We start from the raw sequence: 20,999 nt of genomic DNA, 5'->3' as shown, positions 1-20,999 counted from the left end.
TTTATGCTTTTTTTTTTTTTTAAGATTTTATTTATCTGAGAATGTGCATGGGGGGAGTGGGGGGAGAGGGAGATGCAGACTCCCCTCTGAGCAGGAAGTCCACTGTGGGGCTTGATCCCAGGACCCTGAGATCATGACCTGAGCCGAAGGCAGACACTTCACCGACTGAGCCACCCAGGCGCCCCGGAATGTTGGGCTTTTAACTAAATTCTTATCACCACCAAGTCTTTCATGAATTTGTCTTAGATTTATAAGCTCTTAAAATGTTTGGATTCTCCAAAGGCATACCCTGTGTATTTAATAGATTGCTACAAAATGCTTTCAGCATGCCAGGACCACAGAAGAACAGGACAAGTGTGATGCAGTTCCGGGTCAGTGGGCAGCGGAGAGACACATGGAGATGAGACTGGAGGGTGGCAGTTTCCTGCAGGCCTGGAATCATCCATCACCTGATTGGCTCTGTGACCTTAGTCAGGTGGCTTACCCTGAGTGAGCACAGGGTCATGAAATTTTCTTTAGTTTTATTTAAATAGTACTTAGTTGTGCCACAGCTATGACTTATTCTAAGAATTTAAAAATTTAACCAATTTTTTGGTTACTGTTTGCTTACTGTTTTAAGTACTCCATCAATTTTAACTTATGTAATATTGAGTTTTCCTGTTTCATACTTGAGTCAGCTGAGCACAGAGACGGTGGGTTGCATGCCCACAGTCCACAGCGTAAGAAGCTGAAAAGAGAATGTGTGCAGAATGCTTGTCACAGGCCTTGCTCCCTAGTAAGAGCCAGATACAGGCTGGTTTTTTTTTTTGGAATTGTGCTATCACAGAGCTAGGCGCTGCTATGGGCATTTAGAGGGAGGAAGGTGAGAGCCTGTTGAAAACTATTTCCTGATTTGAAACCTAAATCTCATTCTGTTCTAAAGATCCATGTGTGTTTATCCCGAGAGTATCTAGTGCCTTTTCTTTGCAGTCCCTCCATTGGATCCTCCTAGCTGCCCCACGAGGTCATCTCCAGGGCTCAGAGGGGTAAGGCCATTCCCAAGGTCATAGAACCAGTATTCTAGTCACCACCCTACCCTGCTCTGTACCACCAGCAGCCTCCTCGCCCCGCCCCAGTCCCATACACACAATCGCAAAGCTTCTGACTCCAGACCTAGGGCTCAGGTGGCCCTTTTAGAGTACCACTTGTATGGCTCCATTACAAACTACTGATGCCTCACATTTTTAACTTGGTCGAGGGATGTTATTCCTCACCCTGTTCGACATCTGCCTCCCACCTGGTTGCTGGAAGTTCCCCCAGGGGCCAGGGCTGAAGTGGGTTCCATGTTTTTGGGTATCTAAAATGAAGGCACTGCTGGTTGCTTCTCCATAGTCAACACCCAAAATTGCACTGAACACTGGGAAAGGGGGTCAGGATGCCTGGGGGTGTCCTATGCTCCAAGCTCTCCTTTCTTCCTGGGATTGTTTCTGGGAATGGGGAACAGGGTGTGGTGTTAGGCACTCTTCCCCCACAGATGGCAGATGACGGAGGCTGTGACTGGAGGCCAGGAATGCTTTTGGGTGGAATGTGAGTGAATGGGTCCTTTGAGCCACCCTCTGAGGCCCAAACCGTTTCCTGAAGCTCTTGAATGAACATCTGTCCTGGCTCATTCCCGTCGTAGAAGGCCCATTGACCAGGGTGGCCTTGTGACTGTCAATGGCCATGGGCCCAGCCCTCCACACTTCTGGTATAGGGCCTATGACATGAAGGCAATGCCTTGTGTACACAGCTTTTCTGAATCTCACTGCAGTCCTCAGGATTGTCTGCCCCATTTTTTAGATGAGGGAGATACACAAGGTCATGTGGCCAGTGAGGGCTCTGGAAGGCCAAAGCAGCTCTTCCATTCCTGGTGACCACACTGTCCTCACTGCCTCACCAGACCAGACTGTGAAATGGGGAGAAATGTTTCTGTTGTGGGACTGCTGGGAAAATGGGCATGATTTGATGCTCTCAGAGAGGCTGTCATTTTAGACTTACACAGAGGACTTTGGGAGTTGTAGACATTAAGGAATTTCACTTTCAGTTCCACCAGCAGCTTGACTTGAGTACTTGTCATAGCCCAGAGGAGGCCATCTATGATTAGACCCATTTCACTTTTTATTTATTTTTTAAAGATTTATTTAATTTAGAGAGTGGGGGGAGAGGGAGAGGGAGCGAGAATTTTTTTTTTTTTAAGATTTTTTTTATTTGAAGGGCGCCTAGGTGGCTCAGTCAATTAAGTGTCTGCTTCGGCTCAGGTCATGATCCTGGGGTCCTGGGATCGAGTTCCACATCAGGGTCCCTGCTGTGCGGGGAGCCTGCTTCTCCCTCTGCCTCTGCCGCTCCCCCTGCTTGTGCTCTCTCTCTCTCGCTTACTCTTTTTCAAATAAAATCTTAAAAAAAAAAAAAGATTTTATTTATGACAGCGAGCGAGAGAGCGCACAAGCCAGGGGAGAGGGAGAAGGAGACTTCCCAATGAGCAGGGAGCCCCATGCGGGCCTCAATCCCAGGACTCTGGAATCATGACCTGAGCCAAAGGCAGACGCTTAACCGACTGAGCCACCAAGGCGCCCCAGGAGAGAGAATCTTTTTTTTTTTTTTAAGATTTTATTATTTGAGACAGAATGAGAGAGACAGCACATGAGAGGGGGGAGGGTCGGAGGGAGAAGCAGGCTCCCTGCCAAGCAGGGAGCCCGATGCGGGACTCGATCCCAGGACTCCAGGATCATGATCTGAGCCGAAGGCAGTCGCTTAACCAACTGAGCCACCCAGGTGCCCCTGGGAGAGAGAATCTTAAGCAAACTCTGTGCTGAGCCTGACACATGGCTCGATATCACAACCCTGAGATCATGACACAAGCCGAAATCAAGAGTCAGACTCCTAACCAAATGCATCACCCTGGTACCCCGACCCATTTCACATTTTAAGATTTTATTTATTTGAGAGAGAGAGCAGGAACACAAGCAGGGGTAGTGGGAGAGGGAGAAGCAGGCCTCCCACCGAGCAGGGAGCCCGATGTGGGGCTCGATTCCATGACCGTGGAATCCTAACCCGAGCCAAAGGCAGACGCCTAACAACTGAGCCACCCAGGCGCCCCCCCATTTCACTTTAGAGAATATATACAAACGCTATATTAGGTTATGTTAGGATATATACTTAAATGGAAATATGTGGTGTACTTGAATTGTAACAATTCTTATGTAATATTTATCTATAATTCAAAAATCAAAAAGGCAAAATACAATATGGCTTAAACACATACTAGTACATAAGATCTTTAGAAGTTTGCTTTTTCTAAGTAAAAGTAAAATGTACCATCTTCAAGTTGAGATCATTAACTTAGGAATTTTCTTTTATCTTACATTGCTATATTTTGATAAAAAGTAAGTGAATAGGGGTGCTGGGTGGCTCAGTTGGTTAAGCGTCTGCCTTCAGCTCAGGTCATGATCTCAGGATCCTGGGATGGAGCCCTGCGTTGGGCTCTCTGCTCACCAGGAAGTCTGCTTCTCCCTCTCCCTCTGCCCCTCCCCACCCTTCGTGCTTTTTCTCCTTCTCCGTCTCAAATAAATAAATAAAATCATTCCAAAAAAAGGTAAGTGAATTATTCTAGATACCCCTGAATCGTGTAATCTGAAGCAAGACAAGATACCTTACTATTCCTTATTACAGAGAAGGTACTGCTATTGCCTTAAACTGAGTTAAGCCAGTCAGTGTTCCCTGTCCCTGAGTTGTGATTAGATTAGGGATAGGCATGTGTCCTAGTATAAACAGATGACACCTGAAGGAATGCTGCCCCTCACTATTGAGCAGAAGCTACCAGAAGAGTCTGTTGTATGGATGTGTGGTGAGCCTGGAGCTGCTACCATGAGGGGCTGGCTCTAGCTCGAGATGAAGCAAGAAGGAGGACAAAGAAAAAGGAAAATAAGGTTGCTATTACTGGTCAACCTCTGGATCAGACATCTGAAGCTCATTTACCTATGATTTTTTTTTTTTAAGATTTTATTTATTTGACAGCGAGAGAGAGAGCACAAGCAGGGGGAGTGGCAGGCAGAGGCAGAGGGAGAAGCAGGGAGCCCGATGCAGGGCTTGATCCCAGGGCCCCGGGATCATGACTTGAGCCAAAGGTAGTTACTTAACCAGCTAAGCCACCCAGTTGCCCTCTGCCTGTGATTTTTTTTAAGCTATAGAACCCACTAAATGCAGTTTTGGGTTAAGCCCTTTTGAATTCTGTTCCCTGTCACTTGGACCAAAAGAGTCTTTCTCTTATCCTCGGTGTAGGGATAAAGAAACTATAGCTTGCCTACTCTTCATTGGCTGCTGGGCACCACCTGTCTACCTTCTGAACCTCAGCTCTCCTCTTATTACAAATAAAGGCTCTGACATCTGGACATCTACTCAAAGCCAGTGCTGACAGATTTTCTGAGCACACGCAGTTCTACATTCCAGGGTCCGGGAAAGAGGACTTCCCTGGGGCCCGTGTGAGCACCTGGAGCTGAACTTTCAGGAATGACTCCAGTAGGATGAGTCTCCAGGTTGTCCATTCATTTGGGCAGTCCTGGCTAAGCATCTCCTCAATACCTACAGCAGCCAGTCTACCTGGATGTTTCACAGCATTGGCAAAGGCCTCTTAACTATCCAGGGAGCCATGTAACTCTGCGGGGCATTCCTTTGGATCTTTCATTCATTCATTCACTCCTACTTTCTCACTGCCGTCTAACCACCCCATTCTCTGAGCCTGCTTCTCTTTCTCCTAGATCCCCACAGAGAAGCTTCCTTATCTCCATCTATTCCCCACCCCCACCCGCACCCCCAGCATTCTCTATACCTTACTCTGCTTTATTGTCCTTTTCATACACGTGTTCTTCCTCTAGTGCAATGTAAACTATTGATCCAGGTCTTCATCTCTTGTTCAATAAATATCAAAGAGCTCTGAAATTTGAAGAAATGTAACTGAGTGTCTACTATGTGCTGGAGGCTTCAGAGATAGCTTATGTACTTCACCAAGTAATTTTTTTTTTTTTTTTGAGTAAGCTTTACACCCAGTATGGGGCTTGAACTCAACCCCCAGATCAAGAGTTGCATGGTCTACTGACTGAGCCAATCAGGCACCCCCTCACCGAGTAATTATTGACATTCTTATTTTTCAGAAGAGGAAACTAGTGTTCTGAGAAGTTAATCAATTTTGCACAGGAATGCTCAGTTCCTGAGGGGTACATTCATGAAGTGAAGTCTCCCAAGCCATGTTCCATGGGTTAAATTAGGTAAACCCTGCTGCAGCCAACAGACTGTGATGGGAAATATTCAAGACAGTAACGGATTTGCAAAGTGCTTTGTAAACTACAAACACCATCACTCCTGGCTTCCATCTACTAAGTACCTCCATGTGCCAGATGCTTAGCACATATTATCACACTGAAGTCTCAGAACAACTTCCATAAGGAGGTATATTTTCCAGTATTTCCACTTCGCAGATGAGGAAATGGGCTGAGAGAGAAGTGACTTAAGGTATACAGTGACAGCAGAGATTTGAATCCTGGGTGGGCTTGTGTAAGAAAATTAAAAGCTGGGGCCTCAAGGCCTTAATTTGAGAAACATTTACTCTCCCAGAGATGGACACCCAGGTGCTTCTTACCTATCCCTCACCCTCACCCCAAATACCTCTGAGGCAAACATCACTGTACATGTGCCTTTACAGAGCCGAACGTGTTTGGGATATGGCCCTAGGACCAGAATTATGAAGTCAAAGGGTTGTGACTACTTTGCCAGGCTTGAGGCCTCACATCTGCTCCCCTTGTGTCTGGCTCCTCTTTCCCTTCCCTGGGTTAGGCCAACATCCCCATGTAAGGCCCACTCGCCCCTCCTACAACCTGGGACTAAGAACCCACCACTGTCTAGAGCCATTGGAGAGGAGGAATGTCTTCCTAGACTGAGAGTTTAAGACCAAAATAGCCTGTGCCCACTCCCATGTCTGCTGTTGCCCTGTTTATGGAAAACCAGAAGCCTATGGAATGTGAAGACTGCACAGTGAAGTCTTCAAGAATGTCTGGGCCATGTGGCATCGAGGAAATGGCTGGTGAAATCACTCAAGTCTTAGGACCCCTCACTTGGGGCCATGCCTTGGGCCCCTTATCTTAGCAGCCTGTCCCAGGCCCTGCAGCCAGGCCTGGCTCTTCCAGTCTTCTCCTGTTTCTGGATCTGTCTCCCTCAGGTCTATAGGGACTATCAGATGACAACGTGGTTGCAGCTTATAAACTAAAAAGTACTGGGCTTAAGTGAGGAGCTATCATTATGGCTCTAAGAGTTGACAATTCCTGGGGTGGGAAGTAGGCTTTTGGGAGCTAAGTCTATATAGATACAATTGATCCATGCCTCCTGATACAAGCTGTTGTTGGTAAGAGCTAAGTTCAAATTCTGCCTCTGCCACAGCTATTGCTGGGACCTTAGGAGCTGATTCCACATCCCTACACTTCAGTTTCTTTAACTGTAAAAATGGGACAAAATTGTATCTACCTCATTGCACAAAGATGATAACAGAAGGTGTGACCAATTTGGAAAACAGCTTGCCAGTTCCTCAGGAGGTTAACCAGTTACCATATAACCTAGCAATTCCCACTCCTAGGTATTTGCCCAAGAGAAAGGAAAATATATGTCCATACAAAAGCTTGTACCTGAATGTTGTTTCCCCAAAATGGAAACAACCCAAATGACCATCACTGATAAATGGATAAATAAAATGTGGAATTTGCATTTGGTGGAATATTATTCAGGCACACAGAGGAATGAAGTACTGATACATACTACAACATGGATGAACCTTGAAAACATGCTGAGTAAAAGAAGCCAGACACACAGGCCACATATTGTATGATTCCATTTATATGAAATGTCCGGAAAGGGCAAGTCTGTAGAAATAGAAAGCAGATTTGTGGTTGCCAAGGATGGGGAGTGACTGCTAATGGATAGGAATTTGTTTTGGGGTGATGAAAATGTTCTAAAATTAGGTTGTGGTGATAGTTGCACAACTCCACAAATATGCTTTAAACCATTGAATTATACACTTTAAACGGGTAATTTTTATGGTAGGTTAATCATGTCTCAAGCTGTTGGGAAAAAGATTACGAGAGAAAGTGGATAGAACTTGGGGCAATGAGTAGCCCAATAAACGTTGGTCATTATTCTTATTAAATAGGTCTCCCAAGAGCTAATTTAAATCCCTAGAAGCAGTGAGCAGGGGCGGCGGAACTTTTAGCTCAGCCTGGGTCTTTAAGCCGTTGAGTGTCCCTGGGCGAGTCCCCGAATCCCGAATCCAGCCTGGGTCTCCTCAGAGCTTCTCATAAATGAATGGGTGAAACCATCCCTACCCATATCTCTTGGGTCTCGAGAAGAGCCTGGGTTCAGGAGGCAGATGCGGAATCCCCAGCGCACTCCCTCGGCCTCTAACCGAGTGGCGCTGCGGGCGACAGGCGGGCGGGGGCAACCCGGAAAGGCCCTGGGAGCTCTTTCAGGTAAGCTCTCTTGATTGACAGCCCGGGGGGCGGGCTCCCGGTGACGGCTGCCCCGCCCCCTCACGTCGAGTCGGTTGGCGCCAGTCTAGGGAGGTGGGCGGGCCCTGGGGTCCGCGGCGCCCATTGGGCGTGGGGGTAAGCTCCCGGGAGGGCCTAGGGCCCCGCCCCTGGCCTTGAGGCGGCCAATGGGCGCGGCGCATGGGCGGAGCGTCGGCGGCGTCGGCGGCGGCCCGGAGGCTGAGGCGGCTGAGGTGGCTGAGGTGGCCGCTGGGGCTGAGGCGGCGGGCGCGGCCGGGATGGCGAAGAGCCGCGGAGAGAACGGGCCGCGCGCGCCCGCGGCCGAAGGGAGTCTGTCGGGGACCCGAGAGAGCCTGGTCCCGGGCCCCGACGCCGCAGCCGCCGACGAGCTCAGCTCTCTCGGCTCGGACTCGGAGGCCAACGGCTTCGCCGAACGCCGCATCGACAAGTTCGGCTTCATCGTGGGCTCGCAGGGCGCCGAGGGCGCGTGAGTAGCGCCGGGGCTCGGGGCTGAGGGCCGGGGCTGGGCGCGGAATCCGCGCGGGGGGCCTCGACGCGGACGGAGCCGCCCTCTGGACTGACCGACACGTTCCCCTCCCAGCCAGAGACCAGCGACCCCTCCCCTCCCTGCCCCACCCCCACCTCCTCCCAGGCGGAGTCACCCGCCCCTCACTCTCGAGCCCGCTTCCGACCTAAGGACAGACAGGCCAACCCTACCTCCCCTTGCCCCCGCCCTCCAGACACATTGACCCGCCCCCAGGAAGCGCCCACAGTGCCCTCCTCCCAACTGCGGGACAGAACGACAGACACCTGGCCCAACCGCACTGCTGCCACCGCAGCCTTAGGCCTAATTGACTGTGCCACCCCTGGGAGGCTCACAGATGGCTGCCCCTCCCCTGACAGATATCCTCTCTACCCCCATCCCCCAAGACCCACAGACGCCCTGTCTCCACTCTGCTACCCCCACACCAGGGAGATACCTTCGGCAGACGGACTTCAAAGGGACAGACTGCCCTGCCCTCATTCCACTCCAGGACAGACTGACCCTTACCTCAAGACACGCAGACTTCTGGGTGGACCGGACTGACATTGATCAGCAACCTCCCAGACAGTCCCACCCTGGGGCAGGTAGTCCCTTCCCTTCACGGAAGGGTCACAGAGTGCTCTCCTCCCCCTTCAGAGGCAGATTTCTCTGTCACTGGCAACAGGTGGGCAGACACTCCCCCTTCCCAGGACCCACAGGGTGACAGTGCCTCACCTCCAGGACAGACAGTTGGCTGTCTCTGTGTATGCTGTGGAAACACCCACCTCCTCCCAAAACACAGACTCAAGGGGGCAGTCATAGAGACAGCAGGGTCCCCGCTGGTAGCACACCCTGACCCCCACCCCCAGAGCATCCAGGACCCAGCTGGCAGGCAGAGAAATGTGAGGCAGTCTCCAAGCTGGGTTACTGGGCAGCCACACTGCCCCACAGAACCCTCTGAGCCTCATCCTCACAGAGATCATATATATGGGCTGGCGGTCCCCTTAAGAAGGATAGACTCCAGACCCCACTCCCATCCCAGCTGTCCTGTCACATGAGACTAGTGTTCTGCACAGAAATACAAGCCTCTCTCATGGTGTGCCTCCCCTTTGACAGAGAGCCTCACATAATTACCTGTGGGGGCCCATAGGACTCAGCTAGGACCCTACTCCAGATGGTCCTTTGTCCCCTTCTCTGACTGTCCAAGACTCCCCCAGCCTGTCTTATGACTTACGAAGGTGCCTTGACCATCTCTTAAGAACCCCACCCCACACAAGCAGCCCCATAAAGGTCATTTCCGGGATTTTACCCAGTCCTAAAGCCTCATATTTACCAGGCCTGCTTCTCCTTTGGAGAAATGTAGCTCCCTCTCCTAAGGAGAGTTCTCTCCTACCCACTGGATCTGTCTCCTCCAGCCTCTCCCACTTGCTCACAGCAGGCTAAACATTGCCCAGTGCAGGACGCAGAGAGCACCCCTTATTCTGATGCCTCACCTTGATTTGATGCTTTGTCACAGCTCCCCTGGGATTAACTTGTGAGAAACCAAAGGAGACCTTAGGGTATGTTTTTTGAATTGAGGAGCAATCACTAGGGATTAGGGCCCTGAGAGGGATGGGGTCTTGACAAGTGGGAAAGGAGTTCCCAATTGCATTTGTGGGTTCTTGGAAGGAAGAGCTCAGATTTGCTGGTGAATTCTAGGAGAAAAGAGTTCCTACTGCTTTCTTATAGGCAGTTAACCAGATATCAGGGTACAGAGCAGTGTGATATAGTGGGAAAAGGCCAGACTTAGGGGGAAAAAAATCACACTTGCTGGCTGTGTGACCTTGGGCAAGATCCTGAATCTCTGAGCCTGTTTGCTCACCATAAAAGGCAACAGTAACATGTACTCCGAAGATTACTGTGGGAATTAAGTGAACTCAGGTATATGAAGGTGCCTAGCACAGTGTCTGACCCAGGTAGTGGCCTAGAAAATGTTAGTTTCCTTTCTTTTCCTTCTAAGGGTCTGAGAATTGATGAGAAGAATGAGGGCGTACCTCTGGTATTTATGAACAGAGAGACGCCCCAGTGGGAGCACCTCCCTTTGGCTGTGTTCCCCCACCAGGCAGCCAGACATCTGTCTTCCCCACACTCCAGCCACAAACCCAGGCTTTGCAGATGCCCTCAGCATCACTGGTGTTTATAGAACTGGGTCTGAGGTGGGATCCCAGGTTCCCTCCTCTGTCCCTGCCTCACTTTCTTGACCCTGTTGATCAACCTAAAATCTCTGGTGTCTGAAAGCTTGACTGTGCCTGCTTAGTTTATATTGTGGTTCCGAAGAAGCCAAAAGTAAGTCCCTGCCCAAGGCCAGAAGAGGGGAAGTTATGGAAAGTTTCAGGGTGACTGCCCTAACGCTAATCTCATGGTTAAGGGTGCTAGGAGTCCATGTGCTATCCCAGAGAAGTGAAACGTTAGCACTAATGGCTGCAGTGGAGAGGGCAGAGAGTCTGGCTCCAGATTAAAGGTCCATTTCAGCCACTGTGGACCAAAGGTTGTCTCAAGACAGTCGGTTTTGGCAGTTGCCAGGGGCTTAGGGGGTGGGGAAGAAAGCAGATCAGAGGCTACCCTGTTCAGGTGACTGTTACGTGCCTGGCGTGAGCAGATCATAAAATCATAGACTTGAAACTGGAAGGGATCTTTTTTTTTTTTTTTTTTAATTTATTTGACAGAGACACAGCGAGAGAGGGAACTCAAGCAGGGGGAGTGGGAGAGGGAGAAGCAGGCTTCCCGCCGAGCAGGGAGCCCGATGCGGGGCTCCATCCCAGGACCCTGAGATCACGACCCGAGCCGAAGGCAGACGCTTAACGACTGAGCCACCCAGGTGCCCCAAACAGGAAGGGATCTTAAGAGATTGACCCAGCTTAGCCTTTACTTTTACAGATGAGGAAACTGAGGCTCAGAGAGGAGAATCACTTGCTTAAGATCACACAGCATATTAGTTGGCAGAACCAAGACTTGAACCCAGGGTTTCTGACTCCTAGGTCAGGACAGTTTCCACTGCCTTCACCATCCATTAATATGGCCTATGGCCCCAGCAGAAAATCAGGTGCTGGGTAGGTGGAACAGAAGGTTCTTAGCAGGAACCTGCCTGCCCTCATCTTCCCTGACTTAGCTCAGCAGTGTAGGAGGCTAACAGGGACAAGCCAGCAAGGGTAACAATATGCTGTCATCACTGGTTTATTAGACTGAGCAGCTTGAGGGCTGGGACCAGGCTTATTCACCTTTTTCTACTCAGGCCTGCAGAGAAGTAAATGCTCAATTAGTATTTATTTACTGAATGACATTTACTGACAGACATTTCAAGTCAAAAAGCTGAAAGTGACCCTAGAGATGGCTGTCATCATACAGATAGGTAAACTGAGGCCTGAGAAAAGTGATTAGCCTCACCTCTCCAGTTTGTTAGGATCAGAGCCAGAAACTAATCCCAGAACTTCTGATTCCCAGCCCTAGGCCCTTTCCACTTCTTTACCTTGTCTGTCTTTTGAGCCTATTCTACAGGATACCTTTGGTGAGCCTGTGATAGTCCCTGCCTGCTCGTGAGCAGTAGCCAGTAAGTGAGGAGAGAAAGAAAGAAACCAGCCAGCAAAGGGCCCTGTGGTTGGCAGGCACACAAACAGAGGTGCTGGCAGCATTAGTTCTTTTGGCTTGGCTGGGGGCTGAGCTGGTTGCTGAAGACCAGGAAGGACCAGAGGTGGAAAAAGAAGTGTTCTCAGTGGAGAAGGGTAGGAAGAGTGATGTTACCATTCCTATCACTTTGGGGTAGGAAGAACAGATCTATATGGGGAGGTTCCTTCTGTAGCATAGAGGAGGTGGTCAGGAAGGGAAAGAAAGATACTAGTTGGATACCAGGTCTCCTGACCCAAGGGAGATGGCCTGAGAGAGGTGGGTTCCTGACCTCCCTCTTTTCCCATGTGATTGCCAGGAATGGCTTCCTAAGGCTGGAACTTCCCACCTAGTTTCAGTCTGCTCTGTGCTGCAGGCCAGATGAGGTGAGGAGCTGTGCTTTCTGGGATCCCGTGGGTGTTGGCTTCCTGCTAGGGGAGAGAAGGATCTGAGCTGGGTCCAGAGAGAAACATCTGGAATAGTAGTATTGTCTTCTGCTGATTCAGTTCTCTTGTCCCCTGGGCCCTCCACTATTCCTAGCCAACTGTGGCAGCCCCGTAGAACTGGCTTAATTGGCATCCCTATAGTTTGGTCTGTGCCAGTTTTTGTTGGGGCAGGGCCAGGGCCCTCCTGACAGGCCACAGCCTGTCTCCCTGCCTTCCCACCACGTTCTCCAGCTTATAAGCTCAGAGCATCCTCTTTTCTTGAGCTATTATGGTTCCCAGGAGAGCATGGAACTGGCAGTGGAGTGGTCCCTGGGTGGTCCATCTGGAAGGAGGCAGCTGCACATGTGGAGCCCTGGTCTGTGGACTTTAAACCACAGGCCGTCCATTTTCTCTTTTCTCCAGCTTCAAAGGAAAATCCAGTTTGGTGGCCTTGTGGGTGTTCTGGGGCCTCAGACAAGACTTGGTGAAGTAGGAGGCCAGTGCACCAGCTGCTGCCCTGGGAAGGTGCCTGTGTGTCCGCCTGATAGGAAATCCTAAGCTGTGGGAAAGAGATAAGGCAGTGGGCCCTACTTGATGTTTTGTCCTCCCAGCATCTGGGCCTGAAACAGGACCTCCAGAGGACCAGTGAGGCCTGGCTCTGGTCCAGCCACCCAATCTGCTTACACTGAGGTGGGGGGAAAGAAGATGCTTTGTGTTCCCTCTTCATACAAACTCTGGAGTCTGGTTGTGTTTGTGACTTTGGACATGTTGCTTCACTTTACTAAGCCTCAGTTTCTCACTGTGAAATGGTTGTGATAATACTGATTTTTGCAGGGGTTTTTGTGAGGTTTACAGGAGCTGATGTTTAAAAAGAGTCTAGCACACTGTAGGTGCTCAATGAATGTTCTTGCTACTTTTTTTTTTTTTTTTAAGTAATCTCTATACCCATTGTGGGGCTCAAACCCATTACCCCGAGATCAAGGGTTGTATGCTCTTCTGACTGAGCTAGCCAGACACCTCTGTTCTTGCTCCTTTTTAAGATTGGAGTGGCTGGTGGTCCCGTCTTTTCATTTTCTACTTGCATCTCTAGATACGATGATGAGTGTCAGTGAGGTTCATTCCCCTGTGAGCAGGAGTGAACCGTAACCAATGTTGCCCCTGAGAGGGGCAGTTATCCCCATTCTATGGATGAGCACACCAAAGATCTGAGAAGAAAGTGCCCAAGGTTTGCCAGCTGGTAAATGGCAGAACTAGGACTAAAACCTGTTTCTCAATGCTAAATCCAGTGACTAAGCCTTGCTCAGGTGGCAGCAGGCAGATGACAGGTGCTCACTAGTCCCTGAGGCCCGCACACCCAGAGCAGGAGTTAGCAGGAACTTGGGTACCTCCCCATCCTGGTGTGGAGGGCAAGGTAGGTCTCATGACAGCGAAAGTCCATAGCCAGCCAAGTCAGAGAAGGAACCAGTGAGAAAGATACTTGGGGAGGCCCTGGAAGCATGGCCAGATGAGGCCTGGTCTAGCCCTTCCATAGGCCAGAGTCCATGCTGCATTGCTGTTGACCCCAAAATACTGCCTAATGGTCATCTGACTTTGATGTCCGTTCTGTGCCTTTGTTTCTTTGTAGCTAAGGCAAGAATTATGCTCCCTGTACAGGTGAGGAATCCGAATGGAGCCAAATTAAGGAGGAATCCCAGATCTTCTGATTCTCAGCCTGCTGCTACCCTACATGTCACTCACTGCCCATTCTCTTCCTGACTCCCAGCCAGTTGAGCATCCAGGCCAGGATACATTGTCCACCAGAGCAGAACCCAGCCATCATCCACCCATTGTCAGTGCCCTAGCTGATGACTTTATCCTGCAGGCAGTACATGTGAGGGGGAGGACGCCTCCTTTAGCTGCTTTGCTCTCCTGAGCCCAATGACCCTCCCTGGCAAGGAGGAAACTGTCCTGTCTGCCCCACTGGCAAACCAACACTCCTGATGCTTCACCTGCTTAGAAGCCTCCTATCCAGGATTTCAGGGCAGCTGCCAACTTTGGCTTTATTTTATCTCACCTTTCTCTTTCCTTTCTTATCCCACCCCGCCCTCTGCATGCCCTCTGCAGCTCCTAAGAAACTGTCACAGTTTAGTTCTTCACTGCTCATCAGGTAGGAAAGTAGGCAGCAGACTCAGGAGACTGGGAGAGAAACCCAAGTCTTACTTTTGCCAGCTTATCCATCTTAGTAGTGAGTTTATATACCAAATATTTATTGAGCATCACTCTGCCAGCCCTTGTGATTCGGACAAGGGATACAGAACTGAACAAGGCATTTGTGTCTTGTTGCCCTCAAGAGGTTCACAGACTTGTTGGAAAATAGAACCACAAACAAATCATTACCGTGTTGAGCAGTAAAGGCTATAATTGAGGTGTGTGGTTGCTCTGAAATATATAGGAAGAGGCAGCCAGCTCCATCTATAGGAGCCCAGGAAGAAGTGACATTGATCCAGTCCTCAGAAGGAGCAAGAAGGGCATTTCATTGGGTGGGAGGGGACCTATGTGCAAAGTACCCCCAAAAGCCAGCTGTTTGAGAAATACGGTGTGCAAGAGCGGAGGTGACAAGAAGAGCAGAAGGCAGGAGGAGGATGTGAAACAAGGGGAGGCTAGGAAAGTAGGTTGGGTGGACCATGCGTAGCCTGGAATGTCACACTGAGGCCTCCTGTGTTTCATCAAGGTCAGTCTGGTGCTGGTGTAGACAGGAGCTGGACCGCAGGCAGTGAGACCAGTTGAGGGAGTTCAGGACAGCCCAAAAAGGCAATGGAGAGGCCTGGAAGAGGTTTGGAGCTATGAGGATGAAGAAGCCAGCAAATCAGTAAGGCTTGATGCCTAACTGGCTTTGTGGACTGATGGGGAATTGGGAAGGCTTGGGACAAGATGAAGTGGCCCTGATCTCTCACAGAACCCATACTGGGGCCCTTTGACCACAGGGAGGGAAGGCCTGAAGTGGACATTGGGCTGCTGCTGACTCTGCTTTGTCACAGCCTTGGGCTCCCCAAGGTGCCTGGCATGGCTGGCATGGCCCAGAACACATCAAGGGATTCTTTGTCTCTCTCCAGTAGGAGAGCGGGTTAGCTGGCCTGGTTGGGGTGGGGGGTGGGGTGAGTGGTACTGAGCTTTGTGCTCTCTGCCCAGTAAGCATATTGGATGGCAAAGAAGGCTACAAGGAGAGCCAGACTCCTCTTCAAGGAGAGAGGAGTAAGGTCTGAGGGCATGGAAAACCAGCCTTAAGGTGGCATGCAGCTGGAGAGGGTAGGTATGGGGCTTTGGGCATAGATAAACTGATCAAGGGGAGGCACATGGCAGCCAGGGCCAGCTTGACCTCACCCTGAGTCTTTATTGTGTTCCTAGAACTGGGTCCTCAGCTGGGGCAGGTGGAAATAAGTCCTGTACCTGTGAGAAGGTGAACCCCTTAGCACTTAGGAGCATCGCCAGCCATTTCTCAGAGATGAAAGAGTCTGGCTGGAAATGTGGATTTAGGCTAGTAGTGGGAAAGGGCTCTGAATGAGGCATAGGAGTCAAGGTGCTGGTGTTGGCTCCACCACTGACCCTTATGGAGTGTGACTGAGGTATGTCCTCTCTCCCGACCATGAGGCTAATGCTCCCTGTTTCTCACCCAGCACTTACTATGTGTGCAGCTGGGGATGGGGAATGGGGGATGCAGACCTGGTCCTGCCCTCCCAGGACTTACAGCCTAGCAGGGAAGTCAGATATTCAATAGGTATTAAAGGCGTGGCCTGTGTACAAAAGGATTGTGAGGATCAAATGAGATAACTGGATTAGGAGCATAGCATAAACAAAGACTGCTGAACAGGGGTCAGACCTGAGTCCCCAGCCTCCTCAGTGGATCCCTAACTAGCTGTGTGACCTTGAGAAAATTGCTTAATCTTTCTAAGCCTCAGTTTCCCTCACATATAAACCAAGGCAGTTTTAATGGGATGATGTTGAAGAGCTCTTCTGCTTCTGAGACTGACCTTGGAGTATATGAAAAGTACTTTGAGAAGTTTTTTATGAGGTACCATGCAAGTGCAAGGGGTTGTCATGGCACAGCCCACAGAGACCAATTCTTCCAGCATGCTCTGTTCCTCCTGTGGGAGGACCTCTCTTTGTGTGTAGTACCAGTGACCCTCATGTCTTTGGGAGTATAATCAAATCAAAGGATGCTCTGATTTGTCTAGCTCTTTAGTCTGCAAAGTGCTTTCATTCTCATTGCCTTACAGTAGTCCTTACAGGAGCAATGGGAAATCTGTAGGATAAGTTTTATTTTCCCTGTTTACAGACAAGAAAACCAAAGCTAGGCAAGTGATGGAATTGGGCCTGGAACCCAGAATTCCTCCTTTCCAATTATCTATCTTACCAAAGCTGGTGCCCACTGTGTGGCCTCTCTGGGCCACCTCCCTTCGCCCCCCCCCCCCGCCCCCATCCCGGCTTTAGGACTTCAGTCCAGCCCTAAGTGTCTGTGCTTCTCCTGGTAGGCTTCTCAAGTTGTTTTGAGGTGTTGTGATGAATGGTACACTTCCTGTCCCAGATCTTCACACACAGCCCCTCACATGTACCCTAAGACAAGGCAGGAGCAGCTGGCTAGTGAGGGGGCTCAGGAACATAGTGCAGAGAACTCTTGTTCCTCCTGAGTGCACTCTGGGCCCTGGGCTCTGTGGGTCCAGGAGCGTTCCTTCCCAACCAGCCACTTTTGGAGGATGCTGCTTCTTTCCCTTCCCTTTCTGTCTTGGTTTCACAAAAAGGGAGAACCTAAATTTGGACCTGGGGGAGCCTGGGTTCAAGACACCAGCATACCTGGCTCTGTCACTTTCTAGTCATGTGACTTTTCTGAGGTAAATGGTCCAGGTGGTGGCACTGGGAGAGAAGGGGTGTTATGAGGATTAAGAGGTGATGTTGGTAAAACACCCAGCAGTGTGTGCCACAAAATAAAGGTACAGGATGGCTCTTAACAATTCGAGTGTGAATTATCCTCTGAGGTTCACTTCAGGCCTTTGGCATAATGGTGCAGATCCAGATTCCTTCATGTGCTCTGCCCACCACCCTTGGGCCTTGGGGTAAGGCAGGAGCCAGTCCCACTCAGCTTGTGGTCTGGAGCTTTCTGGCCTCCCAGGGCAGGCTGGGAATCCCCCCCCCCCCCCCCGCATCAGTTCCTCTTTGAGTCATTTGGAACAGAGTCCTCAGGTGACCCTGACTTGGAGGGCCTGATCTTCCTTCTCTTTGGTCTGTGAAGATAAAGCAGAAGTGAGAATAGAGGTGGATCTGCTGAAAGATTCAACTTGAAGCATGCAACCATAGTGCTGCCTGGGGTCTCAGGCCTCCTGGGTAGTGACAGTCACTTGGGGAAGAAATCAGAATTTGTGTCATAATTACCACCACCCTCCCTGGGCTTTTTGTCCTGCCTCTGAGTGACCCCTTCCATCCTCGCAGCATAGTCACATGGTAATGCCATTGTACAGAGACGTCTGCATGGTGAACCAGACTGGACCATCATAATCCCCATTTTACAGAGGCAGATAACAAATCTCAGAGAGGTAAAGTGACTTGCCAAGCATCACATAGTTTATGGCTCTGAGTCCACAAAGTTCCCTGGGATCAAGGCTTGTGTGCACCTAGCCTAGTAGTCAGCACTCTGTGCTGGAGTTGAGTGACAGAGTAGGAGAAGAGCATTCACCACCCACGACTGTCTTCTGCTCACCCTGGACCTTAGATAGTTACTGGCTTGCTGAAAACCTGTTTCTTCATCTGTGGAAGGTGTGGGGGGGGGGGGGGGGAGGAGGTGATAATTAGAGGACCTATTTCATTGGCTTGTCAGAATTAAATGAAATAATGTAAATTAAGTGCTGAGCATCATGTCTGTTGCATAGCAAGTGCCTGGTAAGTGCTCTAACAGACATTCAGTTACATTAATTGAATATTAGAATTATAATGTTGTAAAAGGCTGTCATCAAGCACATCTGTGCTCAGCCTTGTGCTGGGCTTCAAGGAAGATTCAGAGCTGGTATCAGGCCAGAGAGGGAATGTTCTTTATCAAGCACTTTCTGTATTTTGCCCACCTGATCTCAAGGTAAAAGAGTATTAGAAGAGTATTCCCATCTCACTGTGGAGAAAACTGAAACATAGAGTTCCTGAGATCACAAAGCTAATGATTCTGTCAACACACATTTATTGGGCACCAGTTAGGTACCAAGCTCTATTCTAGGCCCAGGACACACTGTGGAGAGTGAGATGGGTAGAACCCTCCAGGAGCGCACCTTCTCATGGAATGCTGCCTCAGCAGAGCAGATAGTCGGGTGGGGAAGCCGTACCTGCTCCACTAGACTGCTCACATTCCCCAAACAAGCCGTGCCCTTTTCTGTTAACTTGTGCTTGCTCATACGGGGTCTTCTGCCTGCTGTGCCTTTTCCCCTTTCTCACCCTGGCCACTTCCTATCACCCTTCAAAGACCATCTCAAAAGTTAGCTCCCCTTTACCTGAACAACCCCCCAACCACTACCACCACTGTGGGGGCTTCTTGTAGTTTCCTAGCACCTTCTGCATGCTTCTGTGATAACACTTCCATGTGTACCAGTTATCTACTCACCCATCTGTCTCCTCTACCAGATTGACCTCTTCAAGGGCAGGGACTGCATTTTATTCATCTCTTTGTAGATTCAGCCCTGGAACACAGGCTCTGGAGAAATGTGTATAGAATATAATGAGGGGCTGATTGTGTTCTGTCCCTGGAGTAGTTAGGAAAGGCTTTGTAGGCATGAGAGGGAGTTCTGAATGAGGCCATGGAAGATGAGTGGGACTGAATTGGAGTGGGGGCAGGGGTGACAGAGGGCCTTTTAGAGAGAGGGCCACCTAGAGATAGGGTTGGGGAAAGAAGAGGGATGTTAAGAGAAAATAGGAGGGGCTGAGAGCCAGGGCCTTAGGTTTCTTTTGGACAAGGAGAGGGCAGTAGGGAGCCTTGAAGGAATCAGTGAGTCAAACAGTGAGTCAAAACTAATTTGGTAAGATCAATCAGATCTAGAAGTTCGGTAAGGATGGGTGAGGGGGCTGTACATGAATCAGGATGGCCCCTGGGTGTCCACAGTCAGATTGTGATCTGAGGACATGGTTGCCTGTGGGAAGTTTTGAGCACTACTCTGCCTGCTAAGAAGGGGGGCTTGGGGAAGGGAAGTCTTCTATTGAGAATAGTCTCCATACCTTTCTGCAGTGTCAGGGAGAGCTGCCCTGGGGGTTTCTGCTGTGGTCTATACCTCCCTAGCTGGGTAGGGGAATGGGAATTCCTTGCTTTTTGGAGCCAGCAAGGTTGATGCCTAAAGGAACCATTTCTTCCGCTTGACATCAAGAGGGGTGGAGCTGAACAGAGTGGAGAGCTGGGCAGAGGCCCAGGGCAGCAAGGCCAGTGAAGGGTGGAGAGAACCTGTTTACCATTGTGTACTGACCCAGGGCTGGAAGGAGCAAAGCCAGGGAATTCCTTACGGGAAAGGGAGGCAGGCCCAGAACTGGCTTGCACTGGGAATTGGGGAGAGTGAAGCAAGCCAGACTCTCACCCAGACAGAGAGCCTGGACATTGCCTTACCCTTAAGTCAGTGGCTGCCAGGCCGCAGGAGGGAGCGCCAGGCTGCTGCAGACCATCTTCCTTTTCCACACTGACTCACAGCATGGCCTCAGGCAGATCACTTACCCTCTGGCTATAGGCCTCCCTGACTGTCTGGGGAGGAGGTAGACTTACTGGGTGATCTCACGGTCCTCCCAGCCCTGACTGTCGGCCATTTGCACCACCCCTCTCCAACCCACCCTCTTGCATTCCAGTTTCCTATCATCAGTTATTATGGAGCTGGCATAAAAGCTGTTTATACTTTCAGTCATTACCACCTCTTAGGTTAATGAACTCCAGAGGTTGTTACCCAGCGTGCAAAGTAGGTCAGCCTTTTGTTTATCCTCACTTTTTCCAGCTCTGGGAGAGAGGGAAGCTCCTCCACCCTTGTCCCTGGTTCAGTCATTGGCTGTGCTCTTTCTGCACATCCACTTCCCAATTTTCCACGCTTTCTTGTCGCTCATTCCTGCCCTTCTCGGCACAGAGGGTAGTGGTTCTCTACTGGGTGGTAAAGGAGAGAGAAGAGAATGTGACAGGCACTGAGGCCTTTAGATTATATTGAGGCCAGGTGGTGAGACACTTTATATTTATTGGATAATTTAGTGTCTAATTAGCAGCTTCCACTTCCAGGCTGTGTAACCTTGGGCAGATTACTCAACCGTGCTGAGCTTTAGTTTTCATGTCTATTAAATGGAGATAATAAAAGCTACTTCCTTGGGGAATTGTGTGCATATGTAGTACTTGGCAGAGCTACTTCATGGCCAGTGCTGGAAATGTGTCCACTCTTACTGCCTCATGTGATCTTTACTGCTGCCCTCTAAGGAGGTAGCATTGCCCTACCATATTACAGGTGGGGAAGCTGCTCGGAGTGGAGCAGCCTGCCAATTTCAGACAGCTATAAAGTGATAGAGCTGGGATCAGAAGCCAGGAGTTATAGTCTGTGTCATTAAGTAAATTACTTAATCTCTCTGGGTGTCAGTTGCTTCATGGGTAAAATGGGCATAATCCTGCCCTGCTGCATGTGTATGTGTCTGTGTGTATGAGCCAGTCAGATGAGAAAAGGGATATGAAAGTACTAGGTAAGCTGCAAATACCAGTCACCTAATAGCTACCATTTGCTGGCTGCTCACCAGGCTGGACCCTTATACACATTTATTCCTCACTGCAGTCTTGTAAAATCTGAGGTGTGTATTATGGTCCCACTTAAAGATGAAGTTGAGACAGGGAACGCAAGTATTTTGCCTATGGTCTCC

The 20,999-nt window shown here is 49.9% G+C and overlaps 1 protein-coding gene across 3 annotated transcripts in view; it reads left to right on the top strand.

Moving 5' to 3' along the window:
* The first annotated feature begins 7,734 nt into the window (after positions 1-7,734).
* The window catches only part of TBC1D10A (TBC1 domain family member 10A), a 31,189-nt gene continuing 17,924 nt past the window's right edge, over positions 7,735-20,999 (top strand). For 2 of the 3 annotated variants that reach the window (XM_064578668.1, XM_064578669.1), the window contains exon 1: positions 7,735-8,028. In XM_064578668.1, coding sequence (XP_064434738.1) covers positions 7,820-8,028 — 209 coding nt within the window. In that variant the 5' untranslated portion in view covers positions 7,735-7,819. The remainder of the gene's footprint in view (positions 8,029-20,999) is intronic. The other variant, XM_045887330.3, reaches the window with a different exon arrangement.

The sequence above is a fragment of the Mirounga angustirostris genome, unplaced genomic scaffold (genome assembly GCF_029215605.1).
Source record: "Mirounga angustirostris isolate CCGP_5_RB_7025 unplaced genomic scaffold, mMirAng1.0.hap1 SCAF_14, whole genome shotgun sequence".
Taxonomy (NCBI): domain Eukaryota; kingdom Metazoa; phylum Chordata; class Mammalia; order Carnivora; family Phocidae; genus Mirounga; species Mirounga angustirostris.
This window is presented reverse-complemented; position numbering and strand designations above follow the sequence as displayed.